Consider the following 24,428-nt stretch of genomic DNA (forward strand, 5'->3'; position numbering starts at 1 on the left):
AAAACCAGCTATGCCCGCATTCTTCACCAAAAATCTGTCACAGAGTTACCTAGATCAATCTACGCCCGTGACAGGGGGGGCAGTAGGTGCCTGCCCTCCTTCCCACCCCAGCCCCACAAAATGGGAAGGACGGAAGGACGGAAGGACGGAAGGACGGAAGGACGGAAGGACGGAAGGACGGAAGGACGGAAGGACGGAAGGACGGAAGGACGGAAGGACGGACAAAAACAGTGGCAACAATCTATGGAGGAAAACTCATTTTACTAACTATGATACCAGAACGCAAGATAACAATATAATACAATCTAATTGAAATTGAGACTAATAAATCAAATAAGATAGGAGAGACCCCTGGGATGTAATGTCAAAATTCAAACCATACCACATTGCATATAGGTACCATGCAGGTGTCTCCATCAGTGCCCTTAGTTGGTTATATATGAACACAATTCCACAACAAGTAATTATGACGTTGATAATTGGCCAGTAAGTTGCGAGTAACATCATGGCTTTTAATCCTTTACACAGCGCCCACACGATAAAGAGTGGGTTCATCACTGGTGCCTGCTAAAAAAGGGTTAATGAACTGAAGCTAACAAGACGAGGGAAAAAAAAGGAAAAAGGCACTACCCAGACTAAGCAGTGCTCAAAGTTTACAAATATCCCAGAATGCTGGCAGTATGTCTTGTCTTTCAAGGTCAAGTTTTCCAGCACAGAAACCTGAACTACTGATAATGCTCCCTAACGAAGCTCTCCCTAATGAAGGGAGGAAAAAACCAGCAGCAACAATCTACGGAGGAAAACTTATTTTACTAACTATGGTACCAGAATGCAAGATAACACAATATAATACGATCTAATTGAAATTGATACTAATAAATCAAATAAGATAGGAGAGAGAGTTCCCGAGACCAAGTCAAACCTGAAAAGCTTGGAACGGCTAGGAAAGCACCTCCAGCACCCACTGCCAGGCAGAAAGTGACCGCCCCACCCGGAAGGGCCAGATCCCATGACTTCTGTAATGTACGGGGATAGGTACCTGGAATTGGAGCATTAACACTTTAATTCCCAGTACACTACATGATGTTTTGATGCGGAATACTGAAAACCAAAAAAACAAAAAACAAAAAACATAAAACCATGATAGAGGTATTACTTCCCGAATGACCTATGTAGAACTACAGAACTACAGAATAGCTCAAGTTGGACGGGATCCACAAGGAACATCGAGCCCAACTCCCAGCTCCACACAGAACTGCCCAAAATTCACACTACATTTCTGAGAGCTTCCAAACAGCAAGATATTAACACTGATTATGAGTAAGGACATCAGTTTCCCTTGACTGAACTTTTAAGCACTCAAAGCTCTTGTAACCCTAAAGCCACTGGAGCAACTACCCAGCAAATGAGGGATATGGAATTGGCAATTTCCTATAACCAGTGTACTTGAAGTAATGCAGCTACAGTACTACAAAGGAAAGAAAAGCGATGAATACAAATCCAGTTCTCCTGGGTAGTGCTTACACAATGAGACCTCTCATTTCCCTTCTAGAAAATTTTGCTTCCTCCACTTGCTTTCAATCAAATAACATTACAAAAGCTGCAGTGAGAGCCTTGAACAGAAGAAAACGAGAGCTCATAGTAACCACATCGGAACTCTTACATGTATCTTGACAGATACAATGCCTGGCAGTTCTGGCCAATGCGTATATTAACACTATAAATATCTCAAGTTGCTTAATTACCCTCGATCAGTATATCGCTATTATGTTCATTACAATCCTTACCAAGTTATATACCTCTGCACAGAACAAATAACCCACCTGCAGATAATGATTCTCCTATTTTTGCTGATAAAGATCACAAAGCATGGCATTTAAACCATCTATTAGTCTATTAATCCATCATGCCCCTCCAGTTCTGTATTTCATCTGAAAAAGCAGCTCTGATCATCACAAGCATGAGGCAGAAAAAGGACTCAGGACTGGATTGAGTTGAACAAGTAGTCAAAGTTTGCTTCGCATAAAGACATTTAAAGTAACTAGAGAAGGCTACCAGCCAGACACTTAGTACCTGAAGACTTCAGATGCCCTCTGTCACTTAGGTGTGTTTCAGGCGTATGCCTTTGGGAGATAAAATTCCCATCATCTGTGTGTCTCACCATTTGATTCTCCCACCTCAAAGTTCACCCTGCCACCCAGTACCAGACATCATCTTCCCTGCATGCTCCTTGTTTTATCTCTAGCGGATGCTTGCAGTCCAATAGGCTGGCAAAGGACAGAACATAAAAAAATAAAATATCAATTTTATAAAAAAAAAAATAATAAAAAAAAAAAGAAGGTGTGTGACATAAGAATGATGCTGCTGCCAGAAACTACAGCTAGACCACAGGGCGCTCTGTAAATCATAGAATCATTTAGATTGGAAATGACCCTTAAGATCCTCAAGCCAACCATCATCTAATACTACCAAGTCCACCATTGAGCCACGTCCCCACGCACCACATCCACACAGTCCTTAAAATACCTCCAGGAATGGTGATTCCTCCACTTCCCTGGGCAAGCAGTTCCAATGCCTGACCATTCTTTCTGTCAAAAAATTCTTCCAGGTACTCACTCTAAACCTCCCACGGCACAACCTGAGGCTGTTTCCTCACTTTCTATCATTTGTTACTACAAACTTCTTTTCAGGTAGCTTTGGAAAGTGATAAAGTCTCCCTTGAACCTCCTCTTTTCCAGACTGAACCCCCCCAGTTCCCTAATGCTGCAGAACAATTCTCTCTCCTCTCGCTGAATCAGGAATTTAGAATTTACTTTCCATCCCACCATTATTTCCAGAATTTTCATACTTGTAAGGGTTCTACTCTGCAGTAACAAACCAAAAAAGACATTAGGGGAGAAATAAATAAATAAATAAATAAATAAAACAAAATCAAACTTCTGCCTTATTAGGGGGAGGGGGGAGACGACAGACTGACATCAATAAAAATAAGTGCAATATGCATTATTTAGGTACAAGACTCTAGCACCGACCTAAAATCTTGTTGCCATTACTAAGAGAACCTACTTCCTGCAAACTAGTCTCCAAAAGTCTTTTAAAAATGCCATTCTTCCATCGTAACTTTAAGCAAAGAAAAGTTATCCTTATGCTATCTCACAGAAAGCATTGCTGTTAGCTAGTTTTCATGAAGTTCCTGTTTTCAAAAGACCTGTTAAGTAGCCCACTATGTTAAAATGTGTTTCAGATCAATGTCAACAACTAAGCCAACTTCCCACGTAACTGAAGTGGAATGGAGGACTCAAATCCTTAAACTGGTGTCTTTCACAACAACCTATGAAACAGATATATTTTTTTCCCAAAAAAGAACCCATCTCCTATAAAAGGAGCTATAAAGTACTATAAAGTACTTTATACAGCTATAATATATATATTATATATAATATATATATAATGCATATACAGTACAGCTATAAAGTACTGCAGTGCACGACTGAATAGAAGCCTATCACTTGATCTGCAAAACCTGTTCAAATATTTCCAATCTTAAGTACTCCAAAGATAACATCTGCACAATTTCAGTATTGATCCCTTTTATCTTGTATATAAATCAGTTAAGCAGCACAAGCAGGTTTGTGCAGCAAGGCACAGGAGCCTCCTTGAAAAGGGCACGGTAAGGAGCCGAGCATCGCACGCTATGAAAAAGCAGAACTCATGCACAGACAGTATTCCAGGTTAGCAAAATACTACAGCAGGCAAATCACTTGTGCAGAGTCACCAGTGATATCTACACGTGTTGTTTCTTGTCAGAGTGCTTAGATCCACCTGAATTTCCATACCTGATCCCTCCGGCTGAAACTGTAACAAAGATTTCTACGAGAAGCAGCGACTTGCAGGTAAACCGGGAGGCAGAGACGGCTCCTGCAAGGGCCGCGGAGGCAGACCCAGCTGACCTGCAGCAGCCAATCCCCGACGCCCTGACAGCACAAGCCACATCAGCACCGCAAGAACAGAGCAACCACTGGCTGATGCAACTTCAGCGCCTTCAGCAGACTCCATCCCTCCCGGACACGCACACACCTTCCCAGCCTGCTGTCCCAGCAGATGATGTAATTCTACTCCACGTTGCAGCACAAAATCCAGCATTAATGACTGTTTTCTGTCTAGTCCCAGACTAGTCCAGACAGCCCTACCCACAGTACAGGCTGCCTGGCCATCTCTCCACCAGCTTTCCCTGACCTGGATTCTCCCCGTTCTCAGACGTCTGCTGTCTGAGCAATTCTACGATGCAGACAGGAGACTAAAGGATCTTCGTAGCCCAGCTTCTGAGAGTGGTTTCATCTCCCTAAGCATTCTGTCTCCTTCATTCTCTCCACTGCATCCCAAACCTTTCTGCTAGGGCAGGAGTGCTGCTGGCTTAGCTGCTCACTTGCCAGCCATATACACCACTCGCAGTCATTTCTGAATTAAAGACAAAGCACTCATTGCTGAATTCAGTAAAAACCATAACAACACTACAGCTTTTCATCTTTGCACACATTATAAAATTAACCATAGTTCCCCACTTAAACTCAGATGCTGGCTATAGTGTTTCCCCTCTATAGTTATTTTACTACTGTATTCTCATCTTTGTACTGCAGTAAACAAATTCCACCAGCACTTATTCTCATGTTGCTAAAGGACACCAGTTGGCGGGAGGGGGTTGTTCAGTTTCATGTGTTTAAATGGTAGATGCCTCACTACCTAAGATCAGGAAACAATCTCATCTGAAGTTTCAAATCCACGGAGGAAACCTCACAAAGGGTAAACAATATTCAAGGGGTGGACAGACTTAAAAAACCCTCCACATCCCAATAAGTTACAGAAGACCCAGCCTACAGTTATCTATCAAAGATTTTGTTGTCCCCACAAAAGGGAAAACAAACTGATGCTTCCATCCCCCCAAAAAGCAGATATAAAGACACCACTTTGGTAGAAGACTAGCTGAAGACTTCCACTTTGCCAGAGGTAGCATTTGTTTCCAGTACAGCACATACGCTCTGCATCCCCTCCTCTTCACTCCATTTATTAGGATTATTACTAACAACAGTGATTAAAGAAGCCAATGTAGCTTAACACACAAGCAAGAAGAGCTGCTAACTCTTCCTTTTGATTTTTAAACATGTAACAAAAAACAAGCCCTATTTTAGATTGAGCTAGACAGTTCTTAGAACACGTAACTCCTCTGATCTACGCTTGCAAAAAGAAAGCTACAGGTTCCCCTCAACCACTGCAGCTATGAGGAGATGGTTTGGTTCATCAGATGCTGAAATAAGAAAGAAATTATTAAGAGAAACAAGGAGCTGAATCAGCACTTTTGTTTCCCACATAAAACTTTTAGCTCTTCCACAAGGATGCTTGTTAGCATCAAGGAGCCAACATTTCTAGCTTGAAGAATAGTAGTTTACCTTAGTGTACAGCAAGCATGCTAAGACATCAGCAGTGCAAAAACTGTGGTTTCAGACAGTTAAAGGTAGTGAATACCCTGATAAATCTCAAGAATTCCATCTTCAAGAAATAAGCACAAGAACCACACCAGACCATTTTACATCACAGCCTCCCCTCAGGAAGTTGTACAGTGCAGTGAGGTCTCCCCTGAGCCTCCTCTTCTCCACACTGAACAATCCCAGCTCCCTCAGCCACTCCTCACAAGGTTTGTGCTCCAGACCCCTCACCAGTTTCGTTGCCCTTCTCTGGACACGTTCCAGGGCCTCAATGTCTTTCTTGTAGTGAGGGGCCCAAAACTGAACACAATACTCGAGGTGCAGCCTCACCAGTGCTGAATACAAGGGGACAATTACCTTCCTGCTCCTGCTGGCCACACTATTTCTAATGCAGGCCAGGATGCCGTTGGCCCTCTTGGCCACCTGGGCACACTGCTGGCTCACGTTCAGCCGAGCATCAACCAACACCCCCAGCTCCCTTTCCTCTTCACAGTCATCCAGCTACTCATCCCCAAGCCTGTAGCGCTGCATGGGGTTGTTGTGCCCAAAGTAGCAAAGAACTCATAGCAAAGAACTTCCCTCTGACATCCAATCTCAGTCTGCCCTCCCTCAACTCCAAACCATTTCCCCTTGTCCTGCCCTTTCCAGGAGTTGTTTCCCCTCCTGTTTGCAGGCTCCCTTTAGGTACTGCAGGCTGCAATGAGGTCACCCCGCAGCCTTCTCTTCTCCAGGCTGAACAAGCCCAGCTCCCTCAACCTGCCTTTGTAGGGGAGGTGCTCCAGTCCCCTGATCATCTTTATGGCTCCTCTGGACCCTCTCCAACAGCTCTCTGTCTTTCTTGTACTGGGGGCTCCAGACCTGGACACAGTACTGCAGATGGGACCTCACGAGGACAGAGTAGAGGGGGACAATCACCTTCCTGTCCCTGCTGGCCACCCGTCTTCTGATGGAGCCCAGGATCCCATTTGCTTTCCAAGCTGCAAGAGCACACTGCTGGCTCATGCTAAGTTTTTCATCCATCAGGGCCCCCAAGTCCTTCTCTGCAGGGTTACTCTCAAGGACTGCTCCTTCCAGTTTGTATAAATGCTTGGGATTCCTCCAGCCCAAGTGCAAAACCTTGCCCTTTGCTGTGTTGAACCTCATTAGATTCACCTGGGCCCATCTCTCAAGTCTGCTGAGGTCCCTCCGAATGGCATCCCTTCCTTCCACTGTGTCAACCACACCACAACACTCAGCTGGGTGTCATCAGCAAACTTGCTGAGGTTGCACTTGATTCTGTCAGCCATGTAATTGATAAAGATGTTAAAGAGCACTGGTCCCAAGACAGACCCCTGGTGGACACTGCTTGTCACTGGCCTCCATCTGGACATAATGCCATTCAACACGAGCCTCTACGTAAGGCCTTCTAATCAATTCCTTACCTAGCAAATAGTCCCCTCAAATCCACATCCCTTCAGTTCTGAAATAAGAATGTGGTGGGGGACAGTGTCAAAGGCCTTGCTCAAGTCCAGGTAACATCGGTCACCTTCCCTTTGTCCACCAATGCCGTCACTCCATCATAGAAGCCCACCAGATAGGTTAGGTTTTCCCTGGTAAAGCTGTGCTGGCTGTCTCGGATCACACACTCATTCCTCACGCAATCAAGCATGTCGTCCAGGAAGATCTGTTCCATGATCTTCCCAAGTACAGAGGTGAGACTCACCAGCCTGTGGTTCCCCAGGTTGCATGGAAGTCTGGGCAGCCTGATCTACTGGCTGGCAAACCTGCCATGGATGGTGGATTGGAACTAGAGGATCTTTAAGGTCCCCCCCAACCTAAGCAATTCTATAATTCTATGAACAAGATTGCTAAGCAAGCAACGTGAGAAAACAGCTTAAGCACAATCATCAGTGGTTGAGTTGGCATCTTTCCAGCATTTCCTTCTTCCAGAAATCATCGCTCTTTTCTGGCCTGGATCAAATCTGAATCAAACGATTTCCTCTAAAACCTTTACCAAGCAGTAAAACTCCATCGGCTATTAAAGATAAAAAGATGATAGAAAATATCTGTTTTGTATCAGTTTTCCTATGACAATCAAATCAAGGTGTACGAGCATTACAAGTCACTCAGGGGAAAAAAACAGAGACTGAATAAAATTTTTATAATAGCTATGGCTAAAACAGTAACACTGATGTCACTAAGAGATAAGATGCAAATTGAGTACCTGGACACATGCTCGTGTTCAGGAGTAAATGAAGCTAAAGAAATGTAAGGATAGAAAGAAAAGCTTGAAAAATGCAAACTGAAATCAGTAGTTTTGTTCAATATTTCAGGAGAAAGATAAACATTTACATTTAGTACCATGCACTTCAGGCCTCTTACAGCTCCTCCAGTATGTCTTACTGAAGCTTTAAATGCACTTTTTCACCGTTCCAGACTTTTTCAAACCCTCCATATCCAAGCCCCCATTGTGGAATGAATCTCTTCTACTGTCTTATAGTAATCTGTAAGCCAGCTGGCTGCAGCCTCTTGCAAAGAAAGACAGGGGAAATTCACCAACAGTAAGATTTGTTCATGCCCTATCATTTCTCTAGGAAGAGCACCACTCGAAATAGTATTTTTATCCTCTCGACTCCATGAAGTATTCAGCTCTATATTCCATTTTAGTTCCCTGTTTTTAAGACATTTACCCTTACCTACCTCTCCTTTTTTGTTCTGTCCTCAGAACGATGTGTTTTTCTCTTCCTTTGCTGCTGCGGAGATTAAGGCATTCCTTTTCTATCAAAGGTACGCTGATACCTAATCCTAATACAGAAATTAAAAAAAAAAAAACCAAAAATCAGTAAGACAGCAGTTTGTGTCCAACTCCCAAATACAGTACACAGCTACGATAAGAAAACAAAACGTAACCACTCCTCTGGTCTCCAGCTTTACATGACTATGATAGCATTCACCTTCTCCACAGCATCTGTAACACTGCAGACTTCCAGTGCACACACCTTCTTGTTCCTCCCTGAGGCTGCAGAGCTCAAACGGCACGTAGACAGCACTAGCACCAGAAGCATCAGCTTTGCCACCCCTACTGCCTCCTGTGTAAGAAATCTGTGTAAGTTTTGGACATCAAGATTTCTTTACCTATAACCCTATCACTCCTTTTAGAGAGCTATTAGATTTCTTCTCATACAAAACAAACAAACAAAAACCACCCAGACCCTGTTGTATCTTGAGTGATGAAATAGCATACAACAGACACAGGCTTATTACCAGGAGTAAAGCCAAAGCCTGGATATCTGCGTGTCAGGAGGGTTTACGTCTTTTCTTTGGGCTCAGAGAAATCTTCATGATAGGGCCAAGCAACATACAAAGAAACAGGCAGGACAAAGATGTGCAGCGGCTCCGTTTCTCCAAAACTCCCAATGAACGAAGCCAATGTAGTTCTCCATTTACTGCTCACAAAGGCCCCAGGAGCAGTTCCACTCTGTCGTTGGCTCTATATAACAGTAATGCTCTGCGGCCACCAAAACAGCCCAAAATAAAGTCTACGCGCCTCAAGACAACTTTGCAGGGCCGTTAGGATGAGCGCCCAGATGCCCGCAGCACGGGGCGGTACCTGTATCTTCGCAAGGCTCGACTCGCTCGTTTTCAAGGAGACTTCCTTCGGGCCCGACCGAACCACAGGAGGGGAACCGGACGAAGACCACCGGCGATCAGCGCAACGCAGCGCCGGCGGCACCGCGCGCTCGGCGACACGCGGCAACGACCCAAACCCCCCCGCGCCCGCCGCCTCCCTCCGCAGCCCGGCCAGCTTCCGCGGCGCCGGCACCCAGACGCGGCTCACGGCCGCGGCTTCCCGACCCGCTCGCGGCCCCCTGCGTCCGCCGCAGAGCTCCGGCAGCGCGGCGCACGCAGGCTCCAGGCCTGTCCAGGCCCGCCCCTCCGCGCCCACACGGCCGGACTCCCGCCAGCGACTCTCCGGTAGAACAGGCGGTCAGGCAGGCGAGCGCTCCGCGAGTCGAGCCCGCGGCGGAAGGAGCGTTCGGGTACAAACGGGAGCGACCCCGGCGGCCCGACAGCAGTCGAGCCCGAGGAGGGAGACGGCGGCAGGAAGGCGGCGGCTTCACTTCCGCAGAGCCCGGCGGCTCGCGGCGGTCGCACGGCGCCTGACCCAGCGCCCGGGATGCTCGCGGCTCCTCCCGGTGGAACGGACCGCCTCCAATTCCATCTGACTCCGAGTAAAACTCGATGAAATATTCAACTGGGTGTGAGCGCACACCGCTGGCTCGTGAAGGCCAACTGCATCCCGGGCTGCATCAAGACAAGGGCGACCAGCAGGGCGAGGGAGGAGATTCTGCCCCTCTGCTCTGCTCTCGGGAGACCCCACCTGGAGCACTGCGTCCAGTTCTGGGCCCCCAACACAAGGAGGACTGGAGCTGCTGGAGCGGGTCCAGAGGAGGACCACGAAGATGATCCGAGGGCTGCAGCACCTGCCTGCAAGGCCGGGCTGAGAGACATGGGGCTCTTCAGGCTGCACAAGAGAAGGCAGCAGGGAGACCTTCCAGCGGCCCAAAAGGTGCCTACGGAAAAGCTAGGGAGGGATTTAGTGTAGGAGCATACAGCAACAGGACAAGGGGAAGTGGCTTTCAACTGGAAGAGGGTCGATTTAGACTAGATATCAGGAAGAAATTCAGTATTGTGAAGGTGGTGAGACACTGGAACGGATTGACCAAGGAGACTGTGGATGCTCCCTCCCTAAGAGCATTCAGGTCCAGGCTGGGTGGGGCTGTGAGCAACTTGGTCTAGAAGGAGGTGTTCCTGCTTACAGCAAGATCTAGTTCTTTAGGGTCCCTTCCAATCCAAACCAGTCTATGATCCAACATATAAGTCTTAACTCCAGTCCTCTCTCTACATTCCCTGAAAGCACTCGGTTTCTGGAAACAAGTTCATTTTAACTTCCTCCTTCCTGCTCCTCATTCTTGCAACATCTCTCAATTACCCCTTCCTTTAAGAATTTCACTTCAAAGAGGTTTAAAGATTGTGTATATGGAGAACAGGAGAATGAGAAGACATGGGACAGAAACTAATCAAGTACATTAATCCATCAACAGAAAGCACATAAGATAGGATGGACAGTATAAGAATCTGATGAACAGTTTACGATCTGGATCACACCACAAATGCACTTAAAGTTCAGTAAGTGAATTTATACAGGTTTCATCTATTTTACTCTCTTCAACAGCAGAGAATACTAGACAATATTAGAATCACAACAAAGTAGGCAGTCAAATCATCTCTGTAACTTCTTTCAATATTCAGCACCATCTTGAATGGAAAAAAAAAGTCAAATGGGAGTTTCCAGTGTACTTTGGGCAGGCCACGTGGAGGTTCTGGCCATTCCGTCATTTCAGTGAAGGTAACAACAGTTGTCAAAGGCACCAAGCTTGTGCTTAGGGACTGTAACAAAATGTAAAGTAGAAAGAATTCAGCATGCCTAATGCAAAAGATGCATCTCCAAGCTAAGCTCTGTAATGGACTCTTGAAACAGCTTGTGTGCTCCACAAGGTTTTAAGGGACAAGACATACACAGCTACTGAACTTTTATAACTCTTACTTTACACTGAACTTAATTTAAGGTTTTGACTCCTTAATTTGAAGTGGTTTGTAATTGAAAAGAAAGTACCTCTTCTACCTGTACAACTGACTGAACATTAATCAGCAAAGCCATAAAACCAGCTTCCTCTACAGATCAGTTAAATCAAACTCTTGCCACTTTAGCCAAACCACTTCTAAAACTTGGTAGATCAACTCCTCAAAATCAAGACCACTTGATACCTTAGTTCTTAAATAATCTGTGAATCCATTTCATAGTGCTATATGAGAGAAGGATTTGAAATACTTGAAATCCCATACCTTTAGGGATCGACACTGATAAAAGTACCGTACACCCAATATTTGAGCTTGTGGGTTGGACAGGAGACCCATCTTAGTCCACAATATCTGTATATCCAGAGTCACAGGAATCATGCAACAGGAACTGCAATTCTCAGTCTGAAAATAAAATGTAACCCAAACATCTTAATACAGTAATTTAAATGTTAAAAAGGACCATTATGATCAAAACTCAATACTTCAGGTAGCAAAAGTCTCAGAATCTCAATCACTTCAGGACTAACCCCATAACTTCTTGTCAGGTCAGCTGCCTGTTTTAGAGCTGTATCCATCTCACTGTCATCTAATTTCCAGACAGAATTTCTCTCACCTCTATCACCTGGATTTTGCCTTCTATGAGGACACCTTCTAATAGATGAATAATTATTAAAACAAAATTTGCCTCCCCAACAAGCACTCGGATTGCAAGCTCTTAGCTTTAGTTTGGCAATATTTATATATCACTAGAAACATAAAAAAAAAAATCAGAAAAGATGGTAACGGAAGCATCATTTTTGGAATGTAAAGGAATCATCACTGGAATAAACAGCTTGTATTAACCTTAGAACACAGTCAGAGAATTAACCAGTACAACACCAGATAAAGCATTAAACTCTTCTTGGCTATTTAAATACCATTACAAGGAATCAAGAGAGATTAAATCTATCAGTTTTTTGTTGTTTAGTAAATATCCTAACGATATGAACACTAATAAATATAAGCATTTATGAGTATTAAGACTCCTGAAAGCCAGTGGATTACCGCACAAATAAAACTAGCCTTGATGAACAAGCTGGTTCATTATTTTTTTTTTTTTTTACATTACTCACACCTCTCAAACTAAAACAAAGATATGAAAAAGATATTCAGATTGTCTTCTTGCATTTATATTACCTGTACACTGCAGTTCTGGATCAGAATGGTCACCCACTCTTCTTCTTGGCTTGAACGAGCACTACCAATTATAGCAAGGTCCTCTGCTTGGTTCATCCCCTGAAAAGCCTCATATAACTTTAGCTGGATGTAACTGCAATTACTTTTTTCCACTTGAGTTAGCCTAGAATGAGGAAAAAACAGTAACAGCTTTATCTAAAGGGCTTTCCAAGACAGAAGCAGATGGCATCAACAGCCTTCCTCAGCAACAAGCATTTCTTCTGTTCTTCTGATGAGTCAACTTTCAATTGTTTCTGCAAAGAAAAGGGTGAACAACATGGCAGGATAACACGAAGAATACTGACAGCTTTTCAGCCATCTTACCACCTCAGTGATGGCTAAAAAGCTGTCGGTATTCTTCGACATTTCACCTGAAATGTTTTCCTGACATTACTTCCTGACCTTTCACCAACGAAATAATAAACCAAATTAGAATAATCCTTTTTTAAGGTTCTATTATAATTCACTTTTCAAATAACTTTACTCTTCTCTGCAACATGTTGCCAGACCAAAGCCTGAAGATTTCCTAGATCATCTCTCACGTTCAAACTGTTCTAGAATTTCACCATCCCTCCAACAGTCTAGTTTTCTTAGGTTTCATATGAAAGATCTGTATTAGAACCATGGGTGACCTTAAAGAGGTCTTGGTCTTAAAACCTTGGCTCCACGGAAGTGAGTGAAAAATACAGAAAAAGGTGCCAAGTGACTCCATGCCTCCTAGACATTTCAGGAAGAGTGAAAGGGTGACCACAGACCGCGTTCTTACCTGAGTTTGCAGCCAGTCCTCATATTGCTTCCAAATCGTACTGTGTGTCTCAGAAACTGCGAGCAACTGCCATCACCCTCACTCTGCAGAATGCTCATCTAACAATCTGCACGTCAAGAAGCAGATCACAAAGGACACTCGATTTGTATTTAACAATCTTCTTACAGCACATTCCTCCTTTATACTATCACAGGTCTACAATTCAGCCCCGACCAAAAAGCTTATTGCAGGCTGCAAAGTTATACTGAAGTATGCCCTCACAGGCAAAGGTGCAATCTCAGAAGTCCAAGCAACATAGTAACAGAAGTCAAGAAACCCAATGACAGAAAACACCACAGCACAAAGGATACATGCTGCACTGCACTTCCATTTGCAATCAGTAGTGGTGCTCCAGTGATATAACCAGGGTTTCCACTTCTAGGCAGTGTATGAGAAAGCATCCTGGTCTACAAAGAGGCAAAGAAAAGTGACAAAGCATGAAAGAATGCTAAAAAAAAAAAAAAGAGAGAGAGAAAAACATGAATATTAATTAGATCTGTTCATGTCAAGAGAATAAATTTGCATTCTTGGAAAAGTAGACTTTTTTTTTTTTTTTTAAATGACTGAATATCTGAACATTACATGCTACTGAAGCCTCCACTGTTTGATTTCAAACAGTCTTTTTTCACCTGACAAGCTAACTCATAGTCCAGGAGGTAAACAAAACCAAACAACGACAACGAAAACAAAACAAAAAACCCCAAACAAACAATCCAAGCCAACTAGATGTCATTATCCTGAAGTGTGGACTCTGCCAGGACAGTTTTTGAGAGTCAGTTGCTCAGCATTTCTGTCTAAGGAAGCAAATAAATAACTTGGGCAATTCTAAAGATGATCTGCAGAACAAACCTAGATTCTTAGAGACACCACCTCTAAAGTACTTTATGGAGACAGACTTTGACAGAATAAATTCAGCAAGGTTGCAATGCACACTTATTAACTCCTGTGGGGCACCGTTTATCCAACTTTGCATTGTCTCTATAGGAGAAAGTTTATAAACATCAGAACACATTACTGTCTCCCAGCAGTCAACCCCCTCCAAAGTAAATCTCATTCCCACTGCACAAAGTTCAGTACCTGGAATAAACCTACCAATTTTGTTCACAAACACCGAACATCTCAGACACAGTATTAGCTCCAACCTTTTCCTTTCTGGTAGTTATATATTCTGATATATATATATCCTGATACCGTGCTGATGACCCTGACCCTCTCTCTCCTCTTCTGCCCACCAAAAACAACCAATACAAGTAACTTAACATAAACCAACCAAAACCAAACTAATTCAACCCAGCCAGATCAAAATAATCAGTCCTTTCAAAGTTGCTTACTTAAAGAGAGTTTATTCTACTAGCGTAATTTACTTAAGAGTGGAGGCATCTCCTACTTTCTTCGGCAGATGGTGTTACCATAGCACTATGGCACTGCTCTATTCTCATCTCTTCTGTACAGAATTGGGTCAAAAGTCACAGAACACAAACTTGACAACAACCTGGGAAAGACTGGGACACTGACCCAAAAACGCAAAGTGAAGTGCTGCTGCAGTGAGAATCCAGAGCTCCCAGAGATGCTGGTCACTTTGAACCGGACAGACACACTCTGAATCCCATGGGTACCATTAAATTCTATCTCATAGATTACCTGAAAGTCCAATCCAGAGAAGAATCAGAGACAAAGTAATAGGGTAACAACTTGAAGTTAGCATTGAGACTAAGATAAAAAGGTCAAGATACTTCAGAAACAGCATTGTTACACATGTTATCTTCCATGTAGGGAGCTCCAGGTGATCCAATTGGGCTGATCCTTACCTGGAGAATAAAGTTATTAGTGAATAACAGCTGTTTAAAAAGAACACGTCTTACTCTTTTCCACTGCTTTTCCAACCAAGATTTACCTCCCTGCTGCAGCTGTGATCTGGGAACAGACCACTGTGTTCCAGATGCCACTTTGACTTTTTGCCAAAGCCCTGATTCCAGTGCCATCTGTGCTCAATCATTTAAAAGGTCATTGCCTTATATCCCTGTATTTTTGTCTGTAACACAAAACTTTCTTACATGGAGTCTTACTTCTGACACCAAATGTTCCCCCTCTTCTCAAGTTCTCAAACCACAAGTATTACTACGAAGTCTGCTATTGGCAATATTTAATTTCAGAAGCAGAAGTTACTTTCACTGGCAAAAGAGACTGACCTTCATGGACTCTGCAATGGTGTCATGGATTGGAACCTAGGGAAAAAAAAAAACAAGCTGAAAATACAGCACCAGAAACCAACAGATTTTCCAAGTTTGCAAGAAAAATCACAAGACAAACAAAATACATCCTAGGTATTTCAGTGACAAAAGTCATTTGGCTTACTTAAGGTGTGTAAAACTTGTCATCCATAGATAAAAAAATAGATATACTATTAAAAAAATGTATTTTTAGAAGAACAGAAGACAGCATTTATTCCTGGCCCTGTCAACAAACTGAAAATATTACTAGCATCTTCTATCTGTCCCTGGGGCTTTCCCTTGTGGAATGAAGTACCTACTATAGCATCTATTTGAGGAAAAATTAAGTTTTGCCATCAGTAACCAAGTAGGGACAGAAACTTCAATCATTCTGTGATTCTGTGAAATAAAGCTTATATGACAACTGGGATTAGATGGGATTTCACAGAAAACATACTGTAACCAAAAAAAAAAAAAAACCAAACAAACAAAAAAACCCCCACAACCTTCCTTATTTCCTGAGAATATGCTTTACTTTGTTGATCAAGTGGATGGAAGAGAGGTAGAAATATTTTTTGTAAGTGGTCAATTTAAAATTTAAGCGTTGTACTTAAACCATAAAATATGAAATATCAATGAAATGGCTGTTATATGCACTAAGTACTTTTTAATAACTGAAGCTTATTATTACAAAGCACATTTAAGTGATGGCTTACCACTGATCGGGGACATTTTCAACAGGATTTTGAGCAAGAAGGGCATAATGAGAAGATCAAGGGGATACTACACACCAAGTAGCCTTTTCCAAGTTACATGAACTTGAAATGGATGACAGCACTAAGTCAAGCAAACACGGTATTGAACAAAAGGGAAAAAAATAAGACACACACCTTTAGTACTGCAAAGTCACGGTAGTAGGAGGCAGCATTTAGGGCAGGGTCACTGATACAGCTCCTGCTCAGGTTTGTGAACATGCGAATACAGCTTGTGCTTTCACTTTCCAGGAAGCCTGAGTTAAGAGATGACATCAAATAAGAGAAAACAGAAGCACATAAAGCTCAGAAATGCCTTTTCTTTTACTAACCAGCTGGATTTCCATCTACACAAAGTCCACTGACTCCCATTTTTACTGGCTGTCTAAGCACACTCAGTATAGATAACGATTCAAAGTAGATTAGGATTGGATCGCCAGCCTGAAAAGACAGTTTGGAAACATTACTGTGGAATGGTAAGACCAAGTTCAAGATGATGACATCAGGGCAAAGAGGCAAACCTGAACTTCTCTGCACACAGTTTTGTTTAAAGGGCTGTACAAACTTTTAAATAGAAGAACACTAATTAGAAGCATTTTACACAGTAAGGAAAAGAACTGAAATATAACATGGTTTAAAAGGTAGAAAAATACAAAGGATCTTTGAATTTGTTCTCATTAGGTCTCATTACAGACAGCTACAGCCAAGGTATACCTGCAAGCCGGTTGGCATTTTCTCTCAACTCACTCGGTAAAATGCAGAGAATGACGGCTGGACTTGTGATTGCGCTAAGAAAGAGTGCCTGCCATACCTCCTCAAGAGCTTCAGAAAATCAGATTCTTTGGTGCACCTTGGCTGTTGGAAATAGTTCAGTTTTGCTAAAGGTTGGAAAAAAAAAAAAATCCATCAACATCCAAATTACTAGAAAAGAATTCTAAGGAAAAGTAAACATTCCAATATTTTAAAAGTGACGATTTCATTAATTTCTGGCTATATAGTTATAAGCTATATAGTGCCATATATCAATTAATTGCTAACAGGGTGCTCTACTCACGAAGAAGAGAAATTGCTTCTGACAGGTTCTTGGTGATACCAAGCAAAGTATTCGCTAAGCATATCAGAAGTAGGCCAATAGGCACATACAGAAAGAAGAGATGAACTCACCCAACTGGTGAAGGAGATCGCTGGCTATACAGCACTCCTTCCCAGGAAGCAGCCTAGGTCCAAGAGACATTCTTCCTTCAGTAGCTAGCCATTACATGAGCTAGGGTAGCTCCACCCTGGGTCCACCCCTTCTGGTCTCTTGGGAAGCACAGCTGCAATCTGCCTGTGCTCCCAAGGCCAGGTACACCACTTCAGGTGCTCAATCACCAGTTAATGCTGTAACCCATCAGGTTCCCTACACAGGGTAATACCAGCTATGAACAAGATGACATAATGAGTAGTAATTTGTAATGTTTCATGAAAAACATGTTAATATACAAATGTGATCTAGTGAAATAATGAAAATTATTTAAGACAACTGTCCTAATATGTGCTCTCCATTTTGTGAAGTGTCCAAGTTACACTCATCTGACATTTTTATGTCAAAACACTATTAGTATGTGAAATCAGCAAGAACATTAAATTGATTAAAAATAATGTTGAACAAACTTTAAAGTGAATAGACATCCTTAAAAGACAAACTCCTACTCATATCTCAGAGTGATATCTTCCTTGCCCATTGATATTGAGAACTGTTACAATGCTATATTAAATTATTACTGCTAAAACACTACGTCTCTAAATAGCAAATGATTAATGATACAACATATAGACTTGTTCAACCAGTAAGCTTTCTAATGCACGCAAATAAAACATCTTTCATAAACATTGAAGATTCCAAATCATACCCACAACAGGTAGTTTAGTACCAAAAAGGACTTAGGTATTCAGTTGATTTAAGAGAACAAAAAAAATTAAAGGAAATTAAGCTCTCTGTGCAATTCTGCTGTTCAAGGGCCAAGTAAATAATCCTTAAACAGACAAAGCATCAACCAAATAAAAGCTTGCTTACATCTGACAAAAAAGCATTAGTAAAACAACTTTTTTTTTTTTTTTTTTTGGGGGGGGGGAGGGGGGGAGAAGACAGACATAAAATATCATAGAACTATTAAGGCTGGAAAGACCACAAAGATGACCTACCATAAACCCATGCTTGTGACCACACTAGACCATGTAACTCAGTGCAGCATCTACCCTCTTCTTGAAAACTTCCAAGGATGGTGACTCCACCACCTCCCTGGGCAGCCTGTTCTAATGCATCACCACTCTTGGAAAAGAAAGTTTTCCTTACATCCAACTCAAACCTCCCCTGGCACAACTTGAAGCCATTGCCTGTCATCCTATTGCTGTTACCCGGGAAAAGAGGCTGACCCTTACCTCACTACCTCCTTCTAAGGAGTTGTACAGAGTGATAAGGTGTACCTCCTCTTCTCTAGACCACACAGTCCCAGTTCCCTCAGCCACTCCTCATAAGACCTGTGCTCCAAACCCCTCACAGTTTCATTGCCCTTCTCTGGACGTGATCCAGGGCCTCAATGCCTTTTTCTAGTGAGGGGCCAAGAACTGAATAAAGCACTCAAGATGACAGAGGGACAATCCCCTCCCTGCTTTGCTGACTGCACTATTTCTGATGCAAGCCAGGATTCCATCGGCCTTCTTGGCCTCTGGAGCATGGTGCTGGCTCACGTTCAGCTTGCTGTCAACTAACACCCCAAGATCCTTTTTCTCCACACAGCTTTCCAGCCACTCTGCCCAAGCCTGTAGCAATGCATGTTGTGACTGAAGTGCAAGACCTGGCACTTGAGTTGAGCCCAGTTATATGAGCTTTAACAAGACCATCAGTTCAGCCTATCCAGATCCCTTTGTAGGGTCTCCCTACTGTCAAGCAGATTGACTTGGTATCATCTGCACATTTACTGAAAGTGCACTCAGTCCTCTTGTCCAGATAATCAATAAAGATATTAAACAAGGCAGCCCCAATACTGACCCACTGGTGAACACCACACTAGTGATTGGTTGCTATCTGGATTTAACTCTATTCACTACCACTCTCTAAGCCTGGCCATCTAGCCACTTTTTTACTCAGCAAAGAGCATACCTGCTCAGAGGCCCAAGGAATAGTAAGTTCCATATAAGTTTTACAAAAATAGGTAACTAGAACAGCTTTCTTACCACTTGCTTGCCTAGCAAGCACCACAAAGCTATTCACTCACCCCTTCCCGCAGTGAGATGGAGGAGAGAATCGGAAAAGATGGAACTGTGAGAAATTTAGAACTCATTAGCTGAGATAAACAGTTGGCCAACTATATTTATCTGACTAACTTCTCCCCCAGTTTTACTGTTCAGCATGATGCAACATGGTATGGAATACCCCTTCAGGTGATTTGGGTCAGCTGTCTTCAGTTTCTAGTGCACTCCCAGCCTCCTAATGCTGGGTAGCAAGGCAGCACAAAAAGCCAAGACTCAAGGTAAACACTGTTAACCAACAACTGAAATGCTAGCCTGTTATTAACATTATTTTCACTTTATATCCAAACACAGCACCCTATCAGCCACTAGCAAGAAAATGAGCTGTATCCCAGCTGAAAACAAGACAGCACCAGTCTCTTCTTCAAAAGCTAGATCAAGCCTGACTGCTTAACTCAGCCAGACATACATACGATTGTTAGGCATGAGGCACAAGGTCAGGACGAATTGTTGGGTACGTGGTGAGCAGTCACACTGTCCATCATATTAAGACAAATGTGAAACTCCACCTTTAGACAGCAAAAAGGAGCACTGAGAAAAACTGCAAAAGCAAGAAAAACGGATCCCAGTGAAGAAGAAAGTATGAAAATAAGCGAGAGAAAAAAGTAATGCAAGACATGATCAGAAACCACCTTCTGAAAAGTATAACAGGAGTACATTTTGAATGTCAACATTTATTTTCTGCTCCAAGGGTAGCAAACTAAGGTATCTCAACCACACGAGTGGTTGATACAGGATCTTTTACATTTAGTCAGAGAGACATCACCCTTAAAAAGAGCAAAATTATTTTTTTTGTCTTTGGTGACAGAATCATGATTCCCTATGGTCTTACTAATTAGTATTTTGGCTGCTGCAGTTCCTGTAACAACTATAACACAAGTTTCAGATCCTTCATGCAGAGGCTATATTAGAATTAGCTTAACAGAAAGAAAAGTTACTTACGTTCATCCAGCTGCACACAGAACAGATCAGGTCCATCAGAGACAGCAATGACATCAGTATGGTAAGGAATATTAGCTCTGAATATGAGTGATTTTTCCACACACACTTGATTCACAGACCTGCAAACAAACCCCCCCATCCACCAGAAGTCAATTAAATAGTATTTTCTTGCAATATTTAACTTTTAACCTTACTAAATACCAACAGTATTACCATTAACCCGCTCACACAAGTCACTGCACAATTTGCATTGGCAATCAATTTCAGAAGGCCGCCTCCCCCACAGCAGTAACTGTGGATACACTCCACATATGTACATTTACACTCAACTCCGTACATTTAGAAAACATTCCGGCACTGCTTAACAATAAACGGTTAAGTTCAGCATCCACATATTACAGCTCCTCCAGCTTCTTTCCCAACTACAACCCATGTTGCTTTCCCACAGCTCTTTATGTCCAAATAGCTGAAACTTCCTTCTTCTGACAGCATCCTTCATTCCATAATTGCTTTTCCAGTTCCAGTCGAATACGAATCCTTCTTTCCTAAGGCCCCCCGTTTGCCACCAAAAGCCGTACGGCGAGGTGCCCAAGCCCAGTTTCATGCAGGCCGTTCGCTACCGGCGCCAAGAGCTTTTTTGGGACCCGCCGCGGAACAGAGCCGCGTCCCGGGAGGCGCGCGACGAACGCGGCGACGGCGCTAACGGTGCTGCAGCGCGGCTGCCCAGAGCTCCCTCGGCTCCGCCGCCCGGCCGGAACCCGCGGCGCTGGAACACCGCCCCCGCCCACCTGCCGCCGACGAGGCGGGACGAACCAGCGGCGCCGGGCGGGCGGCCGGGTAAACCTCCGGCGACGAGCAGGGGGCTCTGGGCGCCGCCGCGGACCGCGCGGACGGCAGAGGCTCGGTGCGGAGCCGCCGCCTCGCGCGGACCCCCGGCGGCGAGCTCAGCCGCCAGCAGCAGGGCGAGCAGTGCCTCCCGCGCCCCGCTCATGTCGTCGCTGAGAAACGCGCCCCCGCTTCCGGCCCGCCGCTACCGTCGCCCGCTCCGGCTTCCGGCCCACGGATTCCGGCGCGCCGGGCGATTTTCCTTCTTGGTTGTGCGGCATTTGCTCTGCGCAGGTCGGTGGTGCTCGGCGGGAGGCTTGGAGCCGAGCGCGGCGCCCGTCCGGAAGCCGGAAAGGTGGCTGCCGTGCGGCCCGGGTGAGCCCGAACGGCGGCGGTGTCTCCCGACTCTGCAGCGGGCGCCTCGGCTGGGACGGATGCGGTGCGAGGTGGCTCGGCCTCATCGCCTGGGAGCCCCGGTGACTCAATCTCCACTTCTCTTTTTTTTTTCCTGATACGTGAGAGTTGGCAATAAAATAATACTATCTGTCGGAGTCAGATTTTAAACTTAACGTTGTCGTTGATTTCACTGGATTCAGGATTTGCCGTGCAGAAGTCTGTACTATCTCATTAGTGCAGAAATGGAAAAAACCCTTTACAACAGCTGCAGTAAAATCATACGAGCATAGAACGTGCCTTATAGGAAGGGACCCGCAAGGGTCATCGAGTCACAGCTCCTGGCACCACCCAAGCTCAAGCCCCGTGTCTGAGAGTGGTGTCAAAACGTTCCTTGAGCTCCAGCAGCTCAGGGCTATGTCCGCTGCCCTGGGAAGCCTGTGCCAAAGGTTCTCTGGAGCAGAACCTTTCCCTAACGCTCACCTGACCCCTCCCTGATGCTGCTCCCCAGAGTCCTGCTGTCACCAGAGAACAGAGTTCAGTGCCAGCCCCTCCAGTCCTCTGAGCAGGAACTGCAGGCCATCACGAAGCCTCCTTTCATCCTCCTTTAGGCTGAACAAACGGACCTCAGTTGCTCCTCATACATCTTGTCCTCTAGACTCTTCATCATCCTCATAGCTTTCTTTTGCATACATACTAGTAGTTTCGAGGCCTGCCTATATTGTGGTGCCCAAAACTTAGCACACTGCTCGAGGTGAGGCTGCACCATGCAGAGCAGAGTGGGACAATATCTTCACTTGCCTGGCTGGCAGTGTTGGGCCTGGGTCACCCCAGGTACTGTTGGCCCTTTTGACTACCAGGCACACTGCTGTCTCATCAGCTTCCCATCAACCTGAACCCCAAATAGCAAAGTCCAGAAATTTGAAGTGCTTCAAAAATGACTGTGGTCGTTTCATAGCACTTTAGTATAAAAAAAGACAAGACTGCAAAAATTAGAAAGAACACTAATATCCTGGTACACTGGGCATATTCAGTAGTTTACTACTGTGGTTTTATGTACTAAACTAATGGAAATGATATGTTAAGGTGTTTTTCTCCAAAAATATTTCCTTTTATATTTGATATTTAATCCCTAACTACATTGCAACAACCTCTGTCAGAAAGATGAATGAGCACAACCAAGAATTTCTTTGCAGTTTGACAGCGGTACTTTATGAGAAAGCACTGGTAAAGAGTAATGGCCTTACTCATGAAACATTGGATCTGTAAGCTTTACTTGTTTGGAAATGCTAATCAGAGAATCTGGGATGAAATCCCTACAAACATACAACGTATGCTGGTTAAGTAGAATAGAATTGAATAGCATACATATATATATAATATCTGATTGGAATTTCTGAAGTACTAGAAAAATAATAAATTAGGTCTATGGAGTGTAGTCATAAGGAAATGGCCTGGACTATTAGGAGAATATTTCCTATATTTCTGTGCTAGATATCAATTTTTATTTCAGTAAAATCCTTAATAGAAGTAGAGCTAAGGACATAAAGTGATAAACTGTACTTTTGTTTGGTGGCAGTGGATATCCATGCAGTGACACCAAAAGATATCTAATTCGCTGCTTCAGGAATTAGAACCTGAAGTGATAACTTCTCTTCCTTTGTGTGTTTCTGGCAGTTTGCAATGACATGATTGAATTTCCTGATGGTACAAAAATAAAGAGTCACTTCTGGAAAAAAATATACAGTAGAATTAGGAATGAAGAAAAAAAGAGCATAGGCAAATTAATGTATTTTACATATCTCTGTAAATTTACAACAGTGGCTTAACTAAGGAGGGTAAGAAACTGCATCTTACCTAGACGAAGAATTTAGAAGCCCAGATAATAAAATTTTGGAGCTCAGAGTGCTAATCTCTTAGAGACAGGAGATATGAATGGAGCTAAGCAACAAACCAACCAACCAAATAAAAAACAACAGTGTTGAGAAATAACATTCTAGAAAATTTTTACTTCAGATCCTAATTTGAGTATGCATCTAATAGCTTAATATTTCCGGTGTTTTTCAAATTGTGAAAGAAAGTTTAAGAATGAAAAATGAGTTTAAACATTAAAAGAATCCACCTTCAGTTAAATTTACTGTAAGATATCTAAAGAGTCTCAGCAAATATGAAGCTAAATATGTCTTAAATTTTCCTCTGCAATCACACATGAATGTTTTCAGCAATTTTAAAGCATTTGCCAAAGCACAACAGTTTTCACTCTAGAATTTTAGAGCTAACCTACCCAGCTCCAAGAAATGGCACATGACAGATAGTTTAGGTTGTATTCACAAGAACAGACGGAAGCAATTTATAGTGCAGTTACTTCGCCATCAGGTGAGAATTAGAAGTCAACCACTAGTCAAGGAGATTCTCAAATCATGGGATAGATCGGGAAGGAAAATAGAGAGATTCTCAGATACATTCTGTGCTCATGGAACGATGACTGTGTCATATTTCAAACAGACTGCGCAGAGGTCTGGGTAAATGTCATCTTTGTTGAAGCTAAGATTCAAAACTGAAAAAAACTTGTGAGACCATCTCATAGCAAACTGGACTGACAATAGCAAGTTTGTTTGTTGTTTTTTTAACCCCCATAGAGTGAGTCAGCAGATGACAGCAAAGAAAGCCAAATAAATCTTTTGAGTGCGTGGCTCAACAGTTAGAAACAGAGGTGTGTTTGTGTTGTAGAAACCTAAGATGTTGGACTCCCAGGAGGCTCCTTGCCTTCAGTGGATTTGAAAAACTAAATTATAGCGTAATCATAAGAAGTGTAATTCTGAAGGTTATTGTTCTCTAACACTGAATATGCAATAAATGGACCAAAAATCCTACCTCCAAAATACAAAAACTG

The 24,428-nt window shown here is 43.3% G+C and overlaps 2 protein-coding genes across 8 annotated transcripts in view; both read right to left on the reverse strand.

The window, feature by feature from the left end:
- Window positions 1-9,185, reverse strand: part of ALDH18A1 (aldehyde dehydrogenase 18 family member A1) — a 35,194-nt gene extending 26,009 nt beyond the window's left edge. Inside the window, exons 1-3 of one of the 6 annotated variants that reach the window (XM_052676804.1) lie at window positions 9,070-9,185; window positions 8,414-8,548; window positions 8,160-8,264 (exon numbers count right to left, since the gene is read on the reverse strand). The gene's annotated coding sequence lies outside the window, so the exon portion shown is untranslated. Of the gene's footprint in view, window positions 1-3,836; window positions 3,951-8,159; window positions 8,265-8,369 lie in introns of those variants that run through there. The other 5 variants (XM_052676803.1, XR_008205040.1, XM_052676806.1 and 2 more) reach the window with 5 other exon arrangements.
- Window positions 9,186-10,654: 1,469 nt separating this feature from the next.
- Window positions 10,655-21,323, reverse strand: TCTN3 (tectonic family member 3). Of its 2 annotated transcripts, XM_052676808.1 has the most exons (13): window positions 21,106-21,323; window positions 20,318-20,436; window positions 16,832-16,962; window positions 16,417-16,525; window positions 16,223-16,341; window positions 15,312-15,347; window positions 14,856-14,930; window positions 14,638-14,763; window positions 13,434-13,529; window positions 13,084-13,181; window positions 12,279-12,441; window positions 11,367-11,504; window positions 10,655-10,910 (listed from the first exon to the last, which is right to left on the reverse strand). In XM_052676808.1, exons 1-13 carry the CDS (start codon window positions 21,306-21,308, stop codon window positions 10,689-10,691), a joined length of 1,635 nt encoding a protein of 544 aa, XP_052532768.1. In that variant the 5' UTR covers window positions 21,309-21,323; the 3' UTR covers window positions 10,655-10,688. The 2 variants fall into 2 exon arrangements, with proteins under 2 accessions (XP_052532768.1, XP_052532769.1); XM_052676809.1 differs by lacking the exon at window positions 14,856-14,930.
- Between the last annotated feature and the right edge of the window lie 3,105 nt (window positions 21,324-24,428).

Source organism: Tympanuchus pallidicinctus, unplaced genomic scaffold (genome assembly GCF_026119805.1).
Source record: "Tympanuchus pallidicinctus isolate F22 unplaced genomic scaffold, pur_lepc_1.0 scaffold16, whole genome shotgun sequence".
In the NCBI taxonomy this organism is placed as follows: domain Eukaryota; kingdom Metazoa; phylum Chordata; class Aves; order Galliformes; family Phasianidae; genus Tympanuchus; species Tympanuchus pallidicinctus.

Coding starts and splice junctions, on each gene's coding strand:
- TCTN3 (XM_052676808.1), bottom strand. CDS start 21,308: ATGAGCGGGGCGCGGGAGGCACTGCTCGCCCTGCTGCTGGCGGCTGAG. Junction 14,764..14,855: donor GTAACAATGCTGTTTCTGAA/GTATCTTGACCT, acceptor TTGGACTTTCAG/GTAATCTATGAGATAGAATT. Junction 13,530..14,637: donor ACTTCACTTTGCGTTTTTGG/GTCAGTGTCCCA, acceptor GCCTCTTTGTAG/ACCAGGATGCTTTCTCATAC.